General features: G+C 38.3%; 1 protein-coding gene across 1 annotated transcript in view; it reads left to right on the plus strand.

The window, feature by feature from the left end:
* Positions 1 to 18576, plus strand: part of DNAH5 (dynein axonemal heavy chain 5) — a 234944-nt gene that overhangs the window by 149710 nt on the left and 66658 nt on the right. Inside the window, exons 50-55 of the mRNA XM_072958846.1 lie at positions 422 to 645; positions 2766 to 2964; positions 5187 to 5359; positions 10677 to 10807; positions 14354 to 14507; positions 15004 to 15271. Of these exons, the coding sequence (XP_072814947.1) occupies positions 422 to 645; positions 2766 to 2964; positions 5187 to 5359; positions 10677 to 10807; positions 14354 to 14507; positions 15004 to 15271 (1149 nt within the window). The remainder of the gene's footprint in view (positions 1 to 421; positions 646 to 2765; positions 2965 to 5186; positions 5360 to 10676; positions 10808 to 14353; positions 14508 to 15003; positions 15272 to 18576) is intronic.

Raw genomic sequence — 18576 nt, forward strand, 5'->3', positions numbered from 1 at the left:
TTTGCTTGGAAAAGTTTACCTATAAAGTAAACTAAAATATTTTATAATGCATGGAAAGGCAACAAAAGAATGGAGAAATCTTAAAGGATTCACAAACCCTCCCTTTTTCTTATCTTTTTATAAGGCAATTTTATATATTCATCATTGTTACTCATTTAATAATATTTAATTAGTTCAGCTAGAGTTTTTAGTAGAACTTCTTAATCAACTTTTCAGTATTTGAATGCTAATTTACTTGAACCTATATCCACTTTTGATGTTTAAAAAACCTTCAAAGAACATTAATAATAGAAATTTCTTTAATATGTGGTTATCTATTAAAATGTGTAGTTTATTTGTACTCTACATTATCATGTTTTTCATTTTAATTTAGTGAATTTGAACTGCCAGTGAAAATGTTATGGCTTTTTTCCTTTTTCAGGTGTGATTGGGAGAGGGTACTACTGTACCCAAAGGGGTTACTCTGAAGAAGTGAGAGATTCAGTGACGAAATTGGTTCCTCTGACACGCCGATTGTGGCAGATGACTAAGATTAAAATGCTCCCTACCCCTGCAAAATTCCATTACGTATTTAACCTTCGAGACCTTTCTAGGATCTGGCAGGGAATGCTGAACACTACTTCAGAGGTTATCAAGGAACCAGACGTAAGTGATACATAAGAGAGTAAAGCAAATAACATTGTTACTTATTACAAACTATAGATATTCTTAGTAATGTCATATTTAGTGGAATTATGAACATATTTTGGGATATTTTTGCTTGGATTGTTTTTTGCTGCTTTTCACTGACATCAGTAAGGGAGAAGTACGTCAGAAAATTTCTCTTAAAAAATTCCAATAGATTTGGTTTATGTTTAAGGAAATAGTATTATTTTCTAATGAATGGAATAAAAGAAATAATTGATTTTATCTTCTCATCATAAGATAATTTTCTTATACTAAATAATGGAAAGAATTTCTGTTGATTTTATTATCTAAGAGTCTTCATATTATTCATCTTACAAACTTCATACCATAAACTTGACGTTTTAACTTTAAAAAGTAATTATAAATAAGTTTCCAAAACTGAAGAATAAAACAATTTTGTTAATCGTCCATGATCTTTCTTCTCCATATAAGTAGATGCACTAAAATAATGACAAATATTGGTAAAACTGAAAAGAGGCAGAAGAGTAGAATGTTCACTTGACAGAAAAAGGAGCATTTGTACATACACTTGATTATAACAGTTCCCAGCAGTACAAGAATCCCCTTTGAACTAGAAGGGAATTCTAGTATGTAAATTGCAGTAATGCATGTAATACGTAAAAACACAGTACACCTTTTTTTTTTGGCCCAGGTATAGCCTGTGTACTCAGGCTATGGCAGTATCAGCCTCCTTTGCAGACTTTCCTGGACCCGAGGTGCTGGTTAGGCAAGCAGGTGTTCGGAGACTTCTCCACAGAAACACAGACAGCCGAGGTATCCATCAGACTGTCTGTAGGCACATCAGGTGTTGACTTTAAAAAAAGCAACAACCCAGTTTTGCCACAGATGTTCACAAAGTAGGTAACTGCACTGGCTGACTCCAAGATAAGACATTTTGGGGAAAACTCACTCTCCTTTTTACAGAGAATTGGGGGTCATTTTAGCAGCATGAACATTATAATTTGACTTTTTTCCCCCTCAAAGTTATTGAGAAATTAAATTGTGGAATGTAGTTCTCCAATATTACTTTTTGAGTAGCTGTTTTTTGGTGCTTTGAAAAAAATCAACATAAACATTTCCAGCAATTGGTGTTACTGTGACCTTTTGTCTTAACTGAATCATTAAAAATATTTTACTAAACTTTTATTTCCTGGCAACCCAATAACATTTTATCAATAGTAATATAGTGGGTTAAAAACCTTCTAACTTGCAAAATGTTACCAAGTTAAGAAATTTCCACCAGTCTTTTCACATCAAATAAGGAGTTTAGACAAACATTCGTTATTCTTGCTATAGGAACAGATATATTAAGCAGTTAATTCCCTCAACTTCCAGTTAGCTTTGGGCCCTGGATTATGTAGACTAGGTGATTGCTTTGTTCAGATTTTTCCCATACATTCATTCAAATTGTGTTAAGTAAATATACATTTGTAATTATCTCAGTTGCATGATGAGAGTTGTTTATATGCTACATTTTATGTTATGCTCTGGACACATGAATGTAGGTGTCTTATCCAAACAGACTAATTGATCACAAACATAAGACTTTTACATAGAATATTAGGTTGTAGGTTGTTCAGAATGATTTTAGTATTTTTGTCTAGGAATGTTTTTGTTTTAAAGACTGAAAATGAATATTTTCTATTTAATATACTTGCATGGGACCAATTTGAAATGAAGTATATTTTAACCTTAACTTTTCATTTAATTTTGTTTGTTTATATTTAACAGGGCAGTTATTTCCATGGAAAAATTATTGTCTACTAAGACTGTGCAAAACAAGTTTTATATCTCTTCATCCCTTGTGCAAATGCGAGTAATGTCCCCTAGATCATTTTGGCAACCAAAAATGTCCTTTGGTGATAAAATACCGAATGAAAACCGTTAGTCTAGGATCTTTTCTAATGTGCCCCCAGACCTGTTGTTCCCATTAAAAGGAAACCAATAATGTCAGCCTTAACTTTTTAAAATGTAGCCTCTTAGAACAGGAAGGATAGTACTCTGCGACAGCGTTAACTTGCATTCCCAACTCTGGCATCATGGGGATTAATAACACGTTTTAATAATGATTTTGACAGGAACTGTTACGGCTGTGGAAGCATGAGTGCAAACGTGTGATAGCGGATCGTTTCACGGTGTCTGATGATGTGACCTGGTTTGAGAGGACTTTAGTCAGCTTGGTGGAGGAGGAGTTTGGTGCAGAGAAAAAACTCTTGGTGGACTGTGGAATTGACACTTACTTTGTGGATTTCCTGAGGGATGCCCCCGAAGCCACAGGTAAACCACTGAAGCAGAATTCTAAATTCCTTAGAGGTATACCCGACAACAGACGATTCAGTTCAGGGATGTTGAATTTCTGTCTAGTAAACTTTGCTGAAACAAGCTTGGGATATAGTAGGTGCTCAGTGAACATAGAACGAGTGGTTAAATGCATACTCATGGAACTGAAAGATTAACCATGTTCATGCATATCGGTCTTGGGTACTAAGGTAGAGTCTGGAGGCAGGATAGGGAATAAAGTGCACAAGACTTATCGGCTGTCACATCAAGGAAGGGATCTCCCACACATTAGCTGGACAAGTCTCTGAACTTTCTTAAGCCTCATTCTCCTCTTTTATAAAAATGGAAATATTAACATATGCATCCTGGGGGAAGTAGATGAAATGTTACAAGTAGATGGCTTGGGCAGTCTGTGGCTTGTGCTCACTGCCAAATGAAAGGTATCGAAAATATGATCATTATTACTTGAGTATTCCCAGGTGTTGAAAATAAAAAGAAAAACCTCAAATTATCTGAGAGGGCCACTGAATATAATTAGAATGAGGTGGGCGATTTGGAGGCAAGATTTTGTGGTTATGATTCCATGAAAGATTGAAATATACTATTTTTCTTACAAAAAGAGGCAGTATTCCAATTATATTTTTCCCTCAGAAATAACTGAGCTTAAAGCAGAACATTTTTCTTTCATTTAGAAGCCTCTCTAATACTGGAGGTGACTTTTAAGTTAATTTTCATATATAAAAAGGCATATTTAAACACATGCTATTTATATCTTCCAAATGATTGAAAATGACCAGGCAGCCCTTTACTAGATTGGATGAGGGTGTGTGTGATCTGTTAAGTCTCTGAGTGACAATTGCAAAAGGAGGTTTATTGCTGGCTATGCAGTTGGAATGATCCTTCCACAGAAAGAAGCTGACACGTTTTATTTTAAATCAGGTCACACATATTCAAAAGTTGTGTAAGGGTAAGAGCGTTTACAATGTAATTAGAATTTATATATCTAATTTCTTCTAATGCAGAAGGATTAACAATTAGATGATGGTTTTCAGGAAGCAAAGCACAACTGAAGCATTCCGAGGTGGGGGTGGGGTGGGGGTAGGGGTGGGGGTAGGGGTGGGGTGGGGGTAGGGGTGGGGGTAGGGGTGGGGGTTGGGAGTTTGGGTGGGGGTGGGGTGAACGAGTCTAGAGGCAAACATAGACCTTTTCATGACTTCAAAGCACTTTGTTTCTCAAAGCTTGAGTTGAACATTTATGAAATAATTAACTGTTGAAATTAAATTAAAGTGAGAGCTTTGCAGATAGGCCAATCTTAATGATTATGTTAAATCAATTTATTTGCTATGTCATAAAAAGTTTAATACACTGTTATATCAGGACAGGATCAATTGAAAGTAGTTACTTACTATTAGATTTGGAAGCTCCACTCACTTTTCTAGTACCCAGTGAATTTCTAAGTTTTATTCGTTTATTCAACTGTGTCACCCTTTGTCCTGTCACTGTTTCCTGACTAATGCCAACTGGTAGCAAATTTTTATATGTACAATTTAGCTTTTTCTTTGACGTTATGCTTTATAAGTTGAAGTTGGATAAGTGTTAAACTGGTATATTATGTGTTTCTAATTTTTAAAAAAGTGTATTGGTTCTAATACTTTTCCCAGTGAAATAATTCAGTAAGTTTATTTATTTAGTAAATATTTTTCTATTTTTTCTCAACCCTCCACCTCCATCCCCCAAATTTACTTCTGTCCTCACCACTAGCCCCAAATTCCTGAATCATAAAAATTTCTTAAGTGAATACAATGACCTTTTTCTTTTTATTTAAAAATCATTTAATTCTTGATCTCTCTTGCTGATTTTGACCTTAAATCCCTATTTTTTTGATCTTCATTTTGACCACTAAGTGAATATCTCAGGGAGGATTCTTGAAATGACAATGGTAAATTATGGGTTCAAATTAAATTCACTGTATATGTCATTATCTGAAATTGGCCCTTTGTAGATGTGGAAGGATTAAGACTGCATATGATCAGAAAAATTCTAATGCTTCTACTATTGTTTGCTTTCTTTTCTAAAAATATGTACTACGACATTTGGATGAAAATCAGTATTATTTCGTGCTAAATCGCAGAGCTATGAGTGTATTAATTTAGGTTGAAGGAAGCAGTAAAGTCCAGTGATGTGAAGAAACTTAGTCGATTCATCTTCCCCAATCCCAGGTGAAACGTCTGAGGAAGCTGATGCTGAGATGCCCAAAATTTATGAGCCAGTTGAGTCTTTTGATCACCTAAAGGAGCGTTTGAATATGTTCCTGCAACTTTATAATGAGAGCATCCGTGGCGTGGGCATGGATTTGGTGTTCTTTGTGGATGCGATGGTTCACTTAGTCAAGGTCAGTGGCCACGCCCAGTAGCACCACTCCAGAGAGGCAGACCGCTTGCCTTCACACCAGAAGTTTTTTCCTTCCTCTTTCATTTTCATCTCCTAAGAGAGTATTCAGTTTAAAAATAAACTCAATGTTAACATTCCAATTTAATTTCTAAACTGAATGCAACGTGTCATGCCTATAGGTTTAAAATCAGAGCATGTGTACTTCCAACGTGGGATGTGATAATTCGATTCAGCGTTGCTATACAGCTTTCAGCACAGTGTTTTCATTACATAGAATGAATGTGCTTGACATCTGAGTCCAGAGCACAGGCACAAAGTCTGCTTATCTTTTGCATCATGCAAAGGATAACTATAAAAAATAGTGCGTTTGAAGGCGTTATGCTAAGTGAAATGAGCCAGTCACAAAAGCACAAACACTGTGTGATTCCACTTATGTGAGGTACCTAGAGTACATTCTAGGTGGAAAGTAGAATGCTGGTTGCTGAGGGCTGAGTAGAGGGGAATGAGGAGTGTTTAATAGTACAGATTTTGATTTTTGCATGATGAAGAGTTTTGGAGATGAATGGAAGTGGTGGTTGCACAACAATGAGAATGTACTTATTGTGATTGGACTATACACTTACAAATGATTAAGATGGTAAATTTTATGTTATGTGTATTTTACCACACTTAGGAACAATAATGAAAAATAGTGCATAAACAATTGACTATGAGCTGGGATGAAAATTCTGTGAAAATGCAATTTGCCAGGAAAGTGCAGTTTCCTTTCTACTTTGTCATACAAGTCATTACAGTTTCTGTTCAGAAGACAGTTAATCCTCAAAGGTTGGAAGTAAAATATATTATTTACCTGATAACTTACATGGCCTAATTTATTGATGGTGGAAGATAATGCTGTTAAAAACCCATTGTTGATATTCTCACTATGTTGATGTCAATTATTTTTTCAGACTTCATCCTTTTAATTAGAAAGAAGACAGTTCGGGGCTGTCTTCCATTACTTAAGTTTAACCATGAGGAACAATCTTGTAATTACAAATTGTCACCTGTAATAATCACTGAATCTTAGAAATGGAGAGGGTTTTAGAGATTATCTAGTCAACTTTCCCTCTGGAAAACTGAAAAGTGTGAAGAAGGCATTTCTATTGGGCTGGAGTAAGTCTGGGAGAAGGAGGAAGACAGTGTGTTCTGAGGTTGGCTCTCCCTAGCATGAAGACGTTTAGCTTGGAAACTCTGAATTCTTGGAATCTGAGGCATCTTTACTGAATTATGAGCACAAATATTCTTCCAAGGCTAAATATAAATAACAGTTTGAAGTTAGCTCCTAATTTATAATTAGGAATCTGTTCTCAGGAAGAATAGAGATACTGTCATATTTCATGATTACAAGAAAGAAGACAAAAAGGAAGACGTTTTCTAAATAAATAATATCAAAGGCAGCTTCCTGAGTTGGTGTCTATTGGAGACAAAATCTGATTGGCTTGGGAAAGCCAATCAGATTCATAACAGCTCCAACTGAAACAAGGTTGTTTATGTTAGTCTTATGCTTGAGGAAGTTCCCTAGAACCGTCTTCTTTATGGGTTTTGCAGCACAGATGATGAGTTACAAGCATTTCTTCACTTTGTTTGGGCTTGACATTCAAGGCATGTGTGCTTCAGCACAGGGTCCTTGATCGTGTTTTTCCTCCCTCTCAGCCTCTAACGTGTCTGTTCTGGGATTGGCCAAAGAATCCATGTTTGGAGGTTTTGAGCTAAAATGCTACATTCCTCACTGTTTTCTAGGCCAACCCTCTTTTCTACACTCTTGCTTTCTGTGTACAGTTCCATCCAAACTCTGTGTTACGTGGGTGTGAGCCTTGAAATATGTGACCTAGTGGTAAGACATGATAGAAGCCAAAAGACAGAATTGAAGATGAAAACTGCAGCAAAACACAATGTGATCTGAGACCAAGCATACCTCTTAGTTCCTTTCTTAATTAAAATAATGATTTTCTTTGAAAATGGAGAATATCTCTGCCATATCTCTTTTGCCTCTTTGGTTAAAGTTCAGATCATGATGTGCATAGTTTTTATGATCTAATTCGTACCTACCCCTCTACTCCTGGAGAGTGGTGCTCTCTGCTTAGGGTGTACTCCAGAGAAAAGGTCAACTGCTTATGATTAAACACATCCTGATTCCAGAGCACCTCTCCAGTATTGCATCCCCAGCAGGTGTTGCATCGAACTTACCTGTGTTCCTCTTCTCTACTGGACCATAAGCTCTGTGAGGGCAGGCACTTGGTTTATTCAGCTCAGTATTCACAGGTTGGAGTACTGTGGAGACAGGCACACTTGTGATGCTGGATAAAGAGGTTTGGAATTCAACCAAGTCCCCAATATGGCCCTGAACAACCCTTTGCTACCTCATCTCCCAATATTTCCATACCTGGTACTGAAGCTACTGAAGTTCCCACCCCTGTGAGGTCCTCTCAGGCCTTTTGCTGACTCAGAGACTTTGTGCATTGGATGGATCCCCTCTTCTTAAAATTTAACCCAATTCCTGCCCAGTGTGCCACCTTCTTTGCATAATAAACTTCTAGTCATCACTCAAGATCTCGATCAAATTCCAGCTCCACACCTAAGACTCATCTTCAAAAGCAGTGATGTTTCCTCTGCATTTTCTCCTCCCGTTGCCACCATTCCTTTCCTCTCCAGCATTCACCGTAGTGCAGTATTGCGCCTATGGTCTCTCCTCCACTAGTGTGTGAACACCTGCAGGGCAGGGTGGGCCTTATTTATTTTTAAAATATTTGCTTTTCAATTTTTTTAATTTTTGAATTTTTAAAAAAATTATTTTATTTTTTAAATTTTAAAATGATTTTATTTATTTTTTTAAAAAAGGACACTATGAACTCATCTTCAAAACAGAAATAGACTCACAGACATAGTAAACAATCTTATGGTTGCTGGGGAAAGAGGGTGGGAAGGGATAAATTTGGGAGTTTGAGATTTACAAATGTTAGCCACTATATATAAAAATAGATAAAAATCAGTTTCTTTCGTATAGCACAGGGAACTATGTTCCATATCTTATAATAACCTTTAATGGAAAAATATATGAAAGCAAATATACATATGTTTATGCAAGACTGGGACATTGTTCTGTACACCAGAAATTGACACATTGTAATTGACTGTACTTCAATTAAAAAAATTAAAAAAAATTTTTGCTCAAGGTATTAAAAAATCAATATCTCTATCTCACAATCTATAGATAATAAGACAGAATAGCCCCGTTTTATGTTCTCACTTGACTGTGTTTTATAATTTATGCTTTTAACTAGATCGTGAATTTTTTGAGTCTGCTTTTAAAGTCTTCTATCCGTTCGTTCACATGTGTAGTCATTTGTCAAGTATGTTTAAAGGGTTCATCATGTGCCAGAAACTGGGAATGGAAAATTTTGAAGTTAAGACCTAGGTCCAGTTTAGGAAAAGAGTGCTGGTATGAAAGTTCCCAATACCTAAGTAAGAACCACTATTTAAATCCTTAATGTACTCACCAGCATCAACTAAAAGAAATGGTTATGACAAAAGCCATATATTTTGAGAAATGTTAACCGAGGAAAGACACAGGAGATTCTAGGCTGGCCGGCAGTAGCTTCTTACCTGCCTCATCTATGCCTCTAGAAGTGATGCCAGGGAATGAACATAAACAGACTCTGGCACAAGCCTAAGAATTCTTGCCGGAGCCACTCCTCCCCGCCCACAGTGACTTTGGAGAGAATCACATGGAGAGGAGGAGCAGGAGGCTGGAAGAGCAGAGGGACCACCTACCAGTCCTGCTGGGATTGGTGGACCAGGTTCTCAGGTCCACAGCAGACGTGGGAAAACGGTCTCCACTAAATTGGGGGAAATAATCCAAAAGCAGGAATAGTCCCGACAGAAATAGAGTATAGCCCCTGCCAGAGAGGGAATCCTGAGAAAGGGTGTTGAACAAAACCTTGTCAGAATGCACAGCCCGGGTTACACCAGAAAGCTTCCCCCAGCTGCAGAGAAGTGACCCTTTCTCAGCCCCCATGTCGCTCTGGAGAACATTAGAACGGACAGGCCAGCAACACTGCAGGCTCAAACTGCAGTTAGGAGGGAAAGCTAGTCATCACATGAGGTGAAAAATGCATCCAGGAGAATTCTACAGTGCATCCCTTTTAGGTGGGGTTGGAGACCTGATGGTGGAATTAGTTCATTCAGTGCCAGTCAGGCCAAAGAAACATGGACTGTGACCACCACCGTGACTTGGAATGGTCGGGGCTGCTGACTGGCATAGAGTAGACTTCTGCTCCATCCGTAACCGCTTCGCAGTCGACGCCTTAGTCATCACTTTGCCAGATAACGAGAGCGCTTATGCTTCTTTTGTTCTTCTTTTTTAATTCCATCACCTCTGCCACATTTTGAAAATTTTCTTGCCTTCAGTTTAAACTCTGTTAGTTTCCAAATGTGGAGGATATTCTAAATAACCAAGTGTTCTATATTCCAAGGATACACATTATTTTGAAATTTCTGTTCTCTTTCCTATCCTACTGAGTTAGGTTGGCAAACTGAAAGGAAATCCCGAAGTCCCCTTTATTTCTCTCCTTGAAAACCCAGAGCAAGCCACAGTCTGGGCTGTCTGCTCACTTTTCTGTGCTGGTCTCTCCTGGTTTCCCCACTCCGCACCCTGTCCAATACTTCTTAAACACGGTTCTGTTTCAGAAACGCCTTCTTTAGTCCAACCAGCATATCTTTCTATTCTGACCCCAAGGCATTATGCCTTCCAAAATGCTTGTCCAGCCGTGCCTTGTTTCATTGCACTTTGCTTTAATGCATTTAGCAGATGTTCAGGTTTTTACAGATTGAAGGTATGTGGTGATCCTGTGTTAAATAAGCAAGTCTTTCAGCGCCATGTTTCCAACAGCATTTGCTCACATTGTTTTGCTGTGTCACGTTTCAGTAATTCTCACAGTATTTCAAACCTCCACTGGCAAAAAGATTATCACTCACTGAAGGCTCAGATGATGGTTAGCATTTTTTAGCAATGGAGTATTTTTTAATTAAGGTATGTACTTTTAAAAGATGTAATGCTATTGCACCATGAATAGTATAGTGTAAACATAACTTTTGTATGTACTAGGAAACCAAAAAAAAAAAATTGTGTAACTTGGTTTATTGTGATATTTGCTTTATTATGGTGGTATGGACCTGAACCTGTGGTATCTCCGAGGTATGCCTGTATTGAGGAAACAGGGAAAAAGTGGAATATTTACTTGTTAAATGATACATACTTTTCGTATTCCATATTCTAGATCTCGCGTGTCATTCGTACTCCCCGGGGAAATGCCCTCCTGGTGGGGGTGGGCGGATCGGGAAAGCAGAGCTTGACAAGGTTGGCTTCATTCATTGCTGGCTACGCTTCCTTCCAGATCACTCTGACAAGGTAACACGCTTTCACTCTAATTAACCTGAAATGGATTTTGATAAACGGTTCTCAGAGGCCACTTGGAGTTAAGAATGCATTTTTCTCATACCTGAAGGAATTATGATAGTTTTCCTTCTTGAATGCCGACTTATCACCTTCCCCTTTCAACCTCTGTTATAGACCATGAAAATTTCACGTTAATAAATTGCCTTGGAAACACTCCAGCATCTAGTTACAGTGAAGAATTGCCCCTCTGTTTTTATGTTATGCTTGATATGAATATTGTGTGTATTCCTTTTAGTGCGTTTCAGAAGAAATTTATCCTTACTAAATGCTAATTCAGATTTCAAGAATGTTAATCACTGGAAAAATGGATGAAAGGTTTATATTGATTTACTCATTCACACATTTGAAAATATTCATTGAACACCAACTATGTGTCAGGCACTGGCTCGGTGCTGGGGTACAAGGTAGATCTGTGTCATCATGGAGTTTACAGCAGTTCAATGGGGACAGCTGAGCAACTCATTAAATGAGGTGTGATAGGTAGATGCTATCTCTGATGAGGAAATAAATGCAGATGAGATTCTGCTGAAACACGGGCAGGGAATTCCTAACCTAGTTTCGGGGATGATTAGAAAAGTCTTCCTAGAGAAAGAGATGTTTCACCTGAGACCTGAATATGGGTAAAGTTATCTCAGAGAAGAGGAGCAGTAAAGAATGTTCCAGGCAAATGATCAGCACATGTGAAGTCCCAGTTGAGGCCCTGGAAACAGTTAAATATGGCTGGTGTACAGATTAGGAGGAAAGTGGGACGGGAAGAGAAATGGAGGGCTTTGAAAGTGTCACCAGGAATTGGGACTTCATCCCAGTGCGATGGGAAACCAGTCGTCACTAGGGAAGGGATGTCGGATTTGCATGTACAGAAAGTGGACGGAAGGAGCTAAGCTGGAAGGGTTTGAAGGCTGACTCAGGGATCTCAGCGAGAGGCGGTGGTGTCATGAGTGGTGGCAGTGAGAGTTGAAGAAAAGAGAGCAGATTTAAGAGATCCTCAGGAAGGTGGAGCTTTTGGACTTGGTACATCCTAGTTCTGGCTTGAGGAACTCGATATATGGCACTGCTATTCATCAAGGTAGGGAAACCAGAAGAATTTCCCCTGGAGTGTGTGCAGAGCAGGGAGAAGTAGAAGGTGGGATGTGAACAGAAGAGATACAAGCAGGGGTGATGCAGAGAGGCTCAACAGAACTTCAGGAGTAACCAAGATGAGGTGAGAAGCAGGAGGCCAGTTTGGGAAGTTTAATTGGGCTGAAAGTGATCAGAAGTTAATTTCTAGGTGTGAGAGTAAGAGTCTTGCCTGTTGGGCACTGACCAAGTGTTGACTTGGCCCCGTAGGGCAGACATGCTGCTGATCTGTCTCACTGATGGAGATCCATAGTCACCTGCCGGCATAAAGGTTGAAAATTATTAAACACTGGGTTTGGAGATCCAGATACTCAAGTTGTTGTGGTTACACCTTTTATTTGGTCTAAATTGTAGGGTTCTGCTTGGAGAATAAATCCAAAAGTTCACTGTTTTTACCAACTGCTGAAACAGAGAGAAAGAATTCTAGTTACCTTGTGTATAATTCTTTTAGTTTATGGATGGAAACCGAGTTAGATAAAGGATAACCTCTATAGGAGAGGGGTTGAACTCTGAGATTTTTGTTCTTAACATTCTTATGAAACTTTATCATTTTCAAAGTGCTTTTACATGCATGAGCTAATCTGCTCTTCAGAAGAACTTTTTGGCTTTGTGGATTAGCAGGTCATCTAGTCCATCTCGCAGCAGAGGCTCAGAGAGGCTAAGAGTTGCTTGAAATCTCCAATAAACCTGGGAGTTGGCCAACATATTTCTGGTTTCTGGTCTGCCATGACTTTCACCACCCCCCGCTGCCTCAGTAAAAACACCTTGCCTCTCCTCTTCCTGTGATACATTAGTTCCTCTGCGTGTTGTCATGGGAATGCTCCAGTACTGACGAAAAGGAGGGGCAAGGCCTTCTCTGCCTTCTCGTAATCTTCCAGAGACCATCCTACTGCCTTAGCCTTTGCACGGCCACGTGACCAAGGCTCAGGAAGCACGTGCCTCTCCTTTGTGAAGCACAGCCATTTGTTAGATGACACAGGTCGTATTGTTTCAGGCAGTGGGGTCATTGAGATTGAGGGGACTGGGCTGAGATCTTCCCTTCACGTCATGAGAAGCTGGGGTGAGGTATTTTCCATTGTCCTCTTTCCTTCCTCCCTCCCTCCCTCCCTCCCTCCCTCCCTCCCTCTCTTTCTTTCTTTCTTTCTTTCTTTCTTTCTTTCTTTCTTTCTTTCTTTCTTTCTTTCTTTCTTTCTTTCTTTCTTTCTTTCTTTCTTTCTTTCTTTCTTTCTTTCTTTCTTTCTTTCTTTCTTTCTTTCTCTTTCTTTCTTTCTTTCCTTTCTCTCTCTCTCTCTTTCTTTCCTTCCTTTTTCTTTCCTTCAGGGACCTTTGTCTGAAATTTTTTTTCCTGATCTCTCAGATCTCACTTAAAACATTGATGCATGGTACTGATATTTCTACTTCTAGGGTTATGGTTTTAGATGCTAAAAAAGCATGGAGTATAGAAGTTAAATATTTGGTAGCCTTTTAAAAATCAGAAGGCCGTTTGTTTTTGTACTCTGAACTCTGAGTTTATTTAATGACGCAATATGCCAAATTACAGCATAGATGATGGAATTAAAAAAGACAAAGAAGAAAATAAGCTTAAATACTAATTTTATTATTTGGCAAAAACAGTGATAACTGCCTCTTGTAAGAGAGAAAACTTAATTTAGCGAACCCGAATCTCCAGGATTGGGATATTTAAATTTTCACTTTTGGCAGTAATGGGCTATTCTATTTTGGGATCTCTCTAACACGTTATGGTTGCTGCTTGATTCCACTAAAGGATTGCTTTGGGTCTGAGAGAAGATTTAGAGTGGGATATTTAATAATGTTTCCAATGATTCTACTGCTGTGTACTGATTGCTCTGAACATTCTTTCGCGTGAGATCCAAAGATGCAGTGTTGGGGGATGAGCAGGGTACCATTTATCTCAGAGATTCTCCCTCACCCTGTATAGCAAAGGCTTGAAATGATTGAGTTTAGTTTACTTCAAGTTATGAAATTTCTTTTAAAGTATCAGTTGCAGATGGGTGCTTAGGAAACATCCCAGTTTGGCTTTTTCATTATCTTGACCAACAAATGTTTTCAAAACGATACATGTGTATACACATTCTGATGGCATTTAGTTGTGGTAAAAAATTGTATTTTTGCTTCAGGTTGACTTTTCACTCTAGATTTTTTGACTGTGTGTAAAAATAGAATGTTTTATAAAATATAGAGTTTTAAAAATTATTTTCATTTTTGTGGGTAAATATAATGAACCAGTAACATTTACCTGCAGTCTGATGGAACAATATTAGCATTTTTTTTGTTAACCAAATGTCATAAAGCATTGTTACAAGGATATTTCCTTCCCGTTAAAATATTTGAGCTAATGACACAATGACACTATTTCTTTAGATCCTACAACACATCAAATCTGATGGAAGACCTGAAGGTTTTGTATAGAACAGCCGGTCAGCAAGGCAAAGGAGTCACTTTTATTTTCACTGACAATGAGATAAAAGATGAGTCATTTTTGGAATATATGAACAACGTTTTATCATCGGGTGAGGTAAGAGCTCATTTCTCCTTTATGTGTTTTGCCTCCTCAGACTCCCTCCAACATTAGAGCTCTCTGTATTTCCTTCCATTAGAGTTCTGAATAAGAGCTGTTGTTGGGGATTAGGTGATCAGTATGAAGAATGGCTTTTTCTGTTAGATTTTTGAAGAATAGAACTTCCAATCAAAATGTGGAGCTGTGCTTTGAAAACGTTAATGAAAGCTCCAAATGAGAAGTGGAAAAACAGAAGAAGGAGGTTATAAGGAAAAAAAACCCAATTGGATTTTTGATATGTTCATTTACCCCATTAAAGGGCTATGACTTTCCAGCTAATAATAGAATCATTTGTGTATTTTAAAATGTGGTGTAGTTCATCTTGAGGACTTTTGGTGGATTTTTTTAAAGGTGAGATTAAAGACACAAATGAAGGAAAGACATCATACGTATCAAGCTGTCTGTTCTGATCTGTTGCCTGTGCTGAATTGGAATGTCTGCCTTTTTCTTGAAGGTCTCCAGCCTGTTCGCTCGTGAAGAAATTGATGAAATTAGTAGTGTACTCATATCTGCCATGAAAAAGGAACACCCCAGGCGCCCTCCTACCAATGAGAACCTGTATGACTACTTCATGAGCCGAGTCCGGCAGAACCTTCACATTGTGCTCTGCTTCTCCCCGGTCGGGGAGAAATTTCGAAATCGAGCTTTGAAGTTCCCCGCCCTCATTTCAGGATGCACTACTGACTGGTTCAGCCGATGGCCCAAGGATGCCTTAATTGCTGGTTAGTGTGGTGGAAATGTTTATGTCAGAGTTTCTGGTTTGCTCTGTGTATGAGTGTGTGTGTGTTTATTTATTTACACTCTGTGCTGTTTGCTGTCTCTCTACTGGATTGAACCCAAAGTTTGCCCAAAGTTTGTCCAAAGTTTGAGGATTTTTGAAAGGTTGTGCTCTTTCTCATTTGGCAGCTGATTTTTTTTTCCCCCGCCAGAGTGTGATTACCAGAGAATGAGATCTTCAGTCTGTACTCCTTGGGTTTATTTACAGAAATTTCAGTGTTTTCAGTGTGGTGGAAAGCTTTGTCTCAGTTGGTCCCCAGGCAAGTTCTGGGATGTCGCAGGAGGGCACTGAGGTTTTCATCTCTTAGATAGCATTTGTGTTCTTTTTCAAGGGGGCAGAATCTCATGTAAGGTATTATTAACAATAAAAATAAAAATTTCAAGACAGAAAAAGAAAGAAAAATACCATATGATATCACCTATATGTGGAATCTAAAAAAAAAAAAAGACACAAATTAACTTATTTACAGAAAATAGAAACAGATTTGCAGACATAGAAAACAAACTTATGGTTACTGAGGGAAAGGGGGTGGGAAGGGATAAATTGGGAGTTCAGGATTTGCAAATGTTCACTACTCTATATAAAATAGATAAACAAAAAGTTTCTACTGTATAGCTCAGGGAACTCTATTCAATATCTTGTAGTAACTTATACTGAAAAAGAATATGAAAACCAATATATGTATACGTATGACTGAAACATTATGCTATACACCAGAAAATGACGCAACATTGTAACTTGAGTGTACTTCAATAAAAAATTAATTTCAGGTGACACACACCTAATACCATAATTAGGATGATTTAATTTAAATAATGGAGCTCCTTCTGTCAAGTCTTTATTTCAGTCGTCCCTCCTATTACAAGACAAAAGTCCTTCTTTTGTTTATTTCTCCCAAATCTGCCCCTTTTAAAAAAATCTTATTGCAACAACCCAAGTCAAGATTATATGGAGGGCAGGGAAACTTTTGTTTCTGTTTCCTCAGTTCCTAGCAAGTGTCCTGACTTTCATGCATGCGTCTGTTTGCTCATTTATTTAGAATGTATTTATTGAGCTTCTTGCCGCTTATGGAGCTTGGCATATTGGAGGGCAAGGCAGACTCATTTCTTCACTCCAGATCCTCTTCCCTGCCAAGCTCATCCACAGCCTCCTGTGTAATATGCACCATCAATTTTTATGTCTGGTCTCGCCTGTCCTCTGGCTTCAAATCTGTGCCCTCAACTGCCTGCTTGATACGTTCTCGTAGATGTTTCTTAGGCTCCTTCAGCTGAAAACGTCTAAAACTGAACTGGTTCTCTTCTGATTACTGTCTCCCAGGAAGTCTCATGATGGTGCCTGAAACTTGGCAATCAGAGAACTCTTTGTCTTAAACATCTTCCTTTTCTTCAACTCTCAAGTCTACTCCATCGCTAACTCATGCCAACTTTATCACCTGAATATTGCTGGAAACTATCCAACCCTTTCCCTGTCGCTGGCATCCTAGGCCAAGCTATCATTGTAACTCACCTGGAAGACTCAAATCACTTTCTGGTGGTCGCTCCTCCTCTCGCCTGTCTCTCATCCATCTCACATTGCCGACAGAACAATGAGAAAAACACAAACCCCATCACATTGCTTCCAACTCAAAACCTTCCACTGCTCTCAGGAAAAAGCGGTTTCTAGCATGGCCTGCAAGGCTGGAAAGAGCTGGCCCTGCCTACCTCCCCTGCCTCACCTGAGGTCACTTTTTCCTCCTGCTCTGTTCTCCTCGAGTCTTGAACGTGGCCTTTCTCTTCCCATGTTTTGCTCTCCTCCTCCGGTTCTCCCTGAGCCCTCCTCCCTTTGTCCGGATACTGCTGGTTCAGCTAAATGTCACTTCCTCAGGGAAAACGTCCCCTGCTCCTCCCCCCCCCCCCCAATCCAATTGTCCTGTTACGCATTTCACAGCACTCTGCTCTTCCTTCTCGGAATAACCATGGTTTTCAATTTATATACTTACTTGTGTGATTTGATTATTGCTTATCTGTCCTACTAAACTAAAACTTTGTGGGCTCACAGGCTATATAATCTTTGTTCACAATTTCAGGAGCCTGACACCTACAATGTCAGGAGCCTGACACCTGCAGGGTTGAGTCAATGAATCAGACCATCAAGATTCATCATCCTTCCATAATATGGCCCTGACTTACTTGCAGTCTTCTCTAATCCAACATAACCTTCTTTCTTTCAGATATACCTCTTTTGTTTGAACCCTGAGTATCCTCTGATTATCTGTGTTCTCCCCCATGTTGTCTCCCCATCAAGACTGTTCTCTGCCATCTTTTTTATCGAAGTTTCAAAGCTTAATCAAGACACATCAGGTCCTTTGTTCACTTAGGAATATTTAGTTTTTTTTTCCCCCTTTCTTGGACCTTTTATGTCTATAGCGCTTAAACCGTATATAATGCACCTGGGCATTTCAATCTTTTTAAACCTTTTGGTAACCAATGAGCTATTGTGACTATGTCTCTGATCTAGTCTAGTAAATGTTTAGAGCCAGCCTACTGCCTGCATATACAGTACCGTGCTAGTCATAGTTGTGGATAAAATAATTGTAAGACACGAGACATACCTTCTTTGTTTTATGAATATAAAACCTTGTTGGGAAAACCGACATCTACACTTAATATTAATCTGCCTTGTGTTGCTTTGAAGGAATACCATCTGTGAGCATTGGAAGTACTCAGTCCACTTAGGGGTGTAAGTGTTATTTATTCTTTTTAGAAAATTAGGAACAAGATTTCGAGAAAAACCATTTAAGGTGCCTTTAAGATCTGGATTCTGAATTAAATTATTATCTCCAGGCACATCAATAAGAAAAGATACCATTTTGTTAGCATATTTCATTTAGATTATAATAAATGTTTTCCATAAAAGTACTGAATTATTGTGCATTTTTCTAATTTATTTAGTCATCAAGATGTACTTTATTTTTATTTTTTTAAAACCCCTTTAGTGAAGTCTGAATGACATACAAAGAACTGTACATCCTTAATGTATACAACTTAACAAGTTTGGAGATGAGTGTTTACCCGTTAAACTATAATCTATGTCATAAATGTATGCATTATTATCTCCAAAAGACCCCTCCTCGCTTCTTTAATGATGATGATGATAATGATTATTATTTTTTAAAACATTTTTTATTGATTTATAATCATTTTACAATGTTGTGTCAAATTGATGATTATCTTTGTGGTAAGAAAACCTGACATAAGATCTACCCACTTA

The sequence above is a fragment of the Vicugna pacos genome, chromosome 3, assembly GCF_048564905.1.
Source record: "Vicugna pacos chromosome 3, VicPac4, whole genome shotgun sequence".
Classification (NCBI taxonomy): domain Eukaryota; kingdom Metazoa; phylum Chordata; class Mammalia; order Artiodactyla; family Camelidae; genus Vicugna; species Vicugna pacos.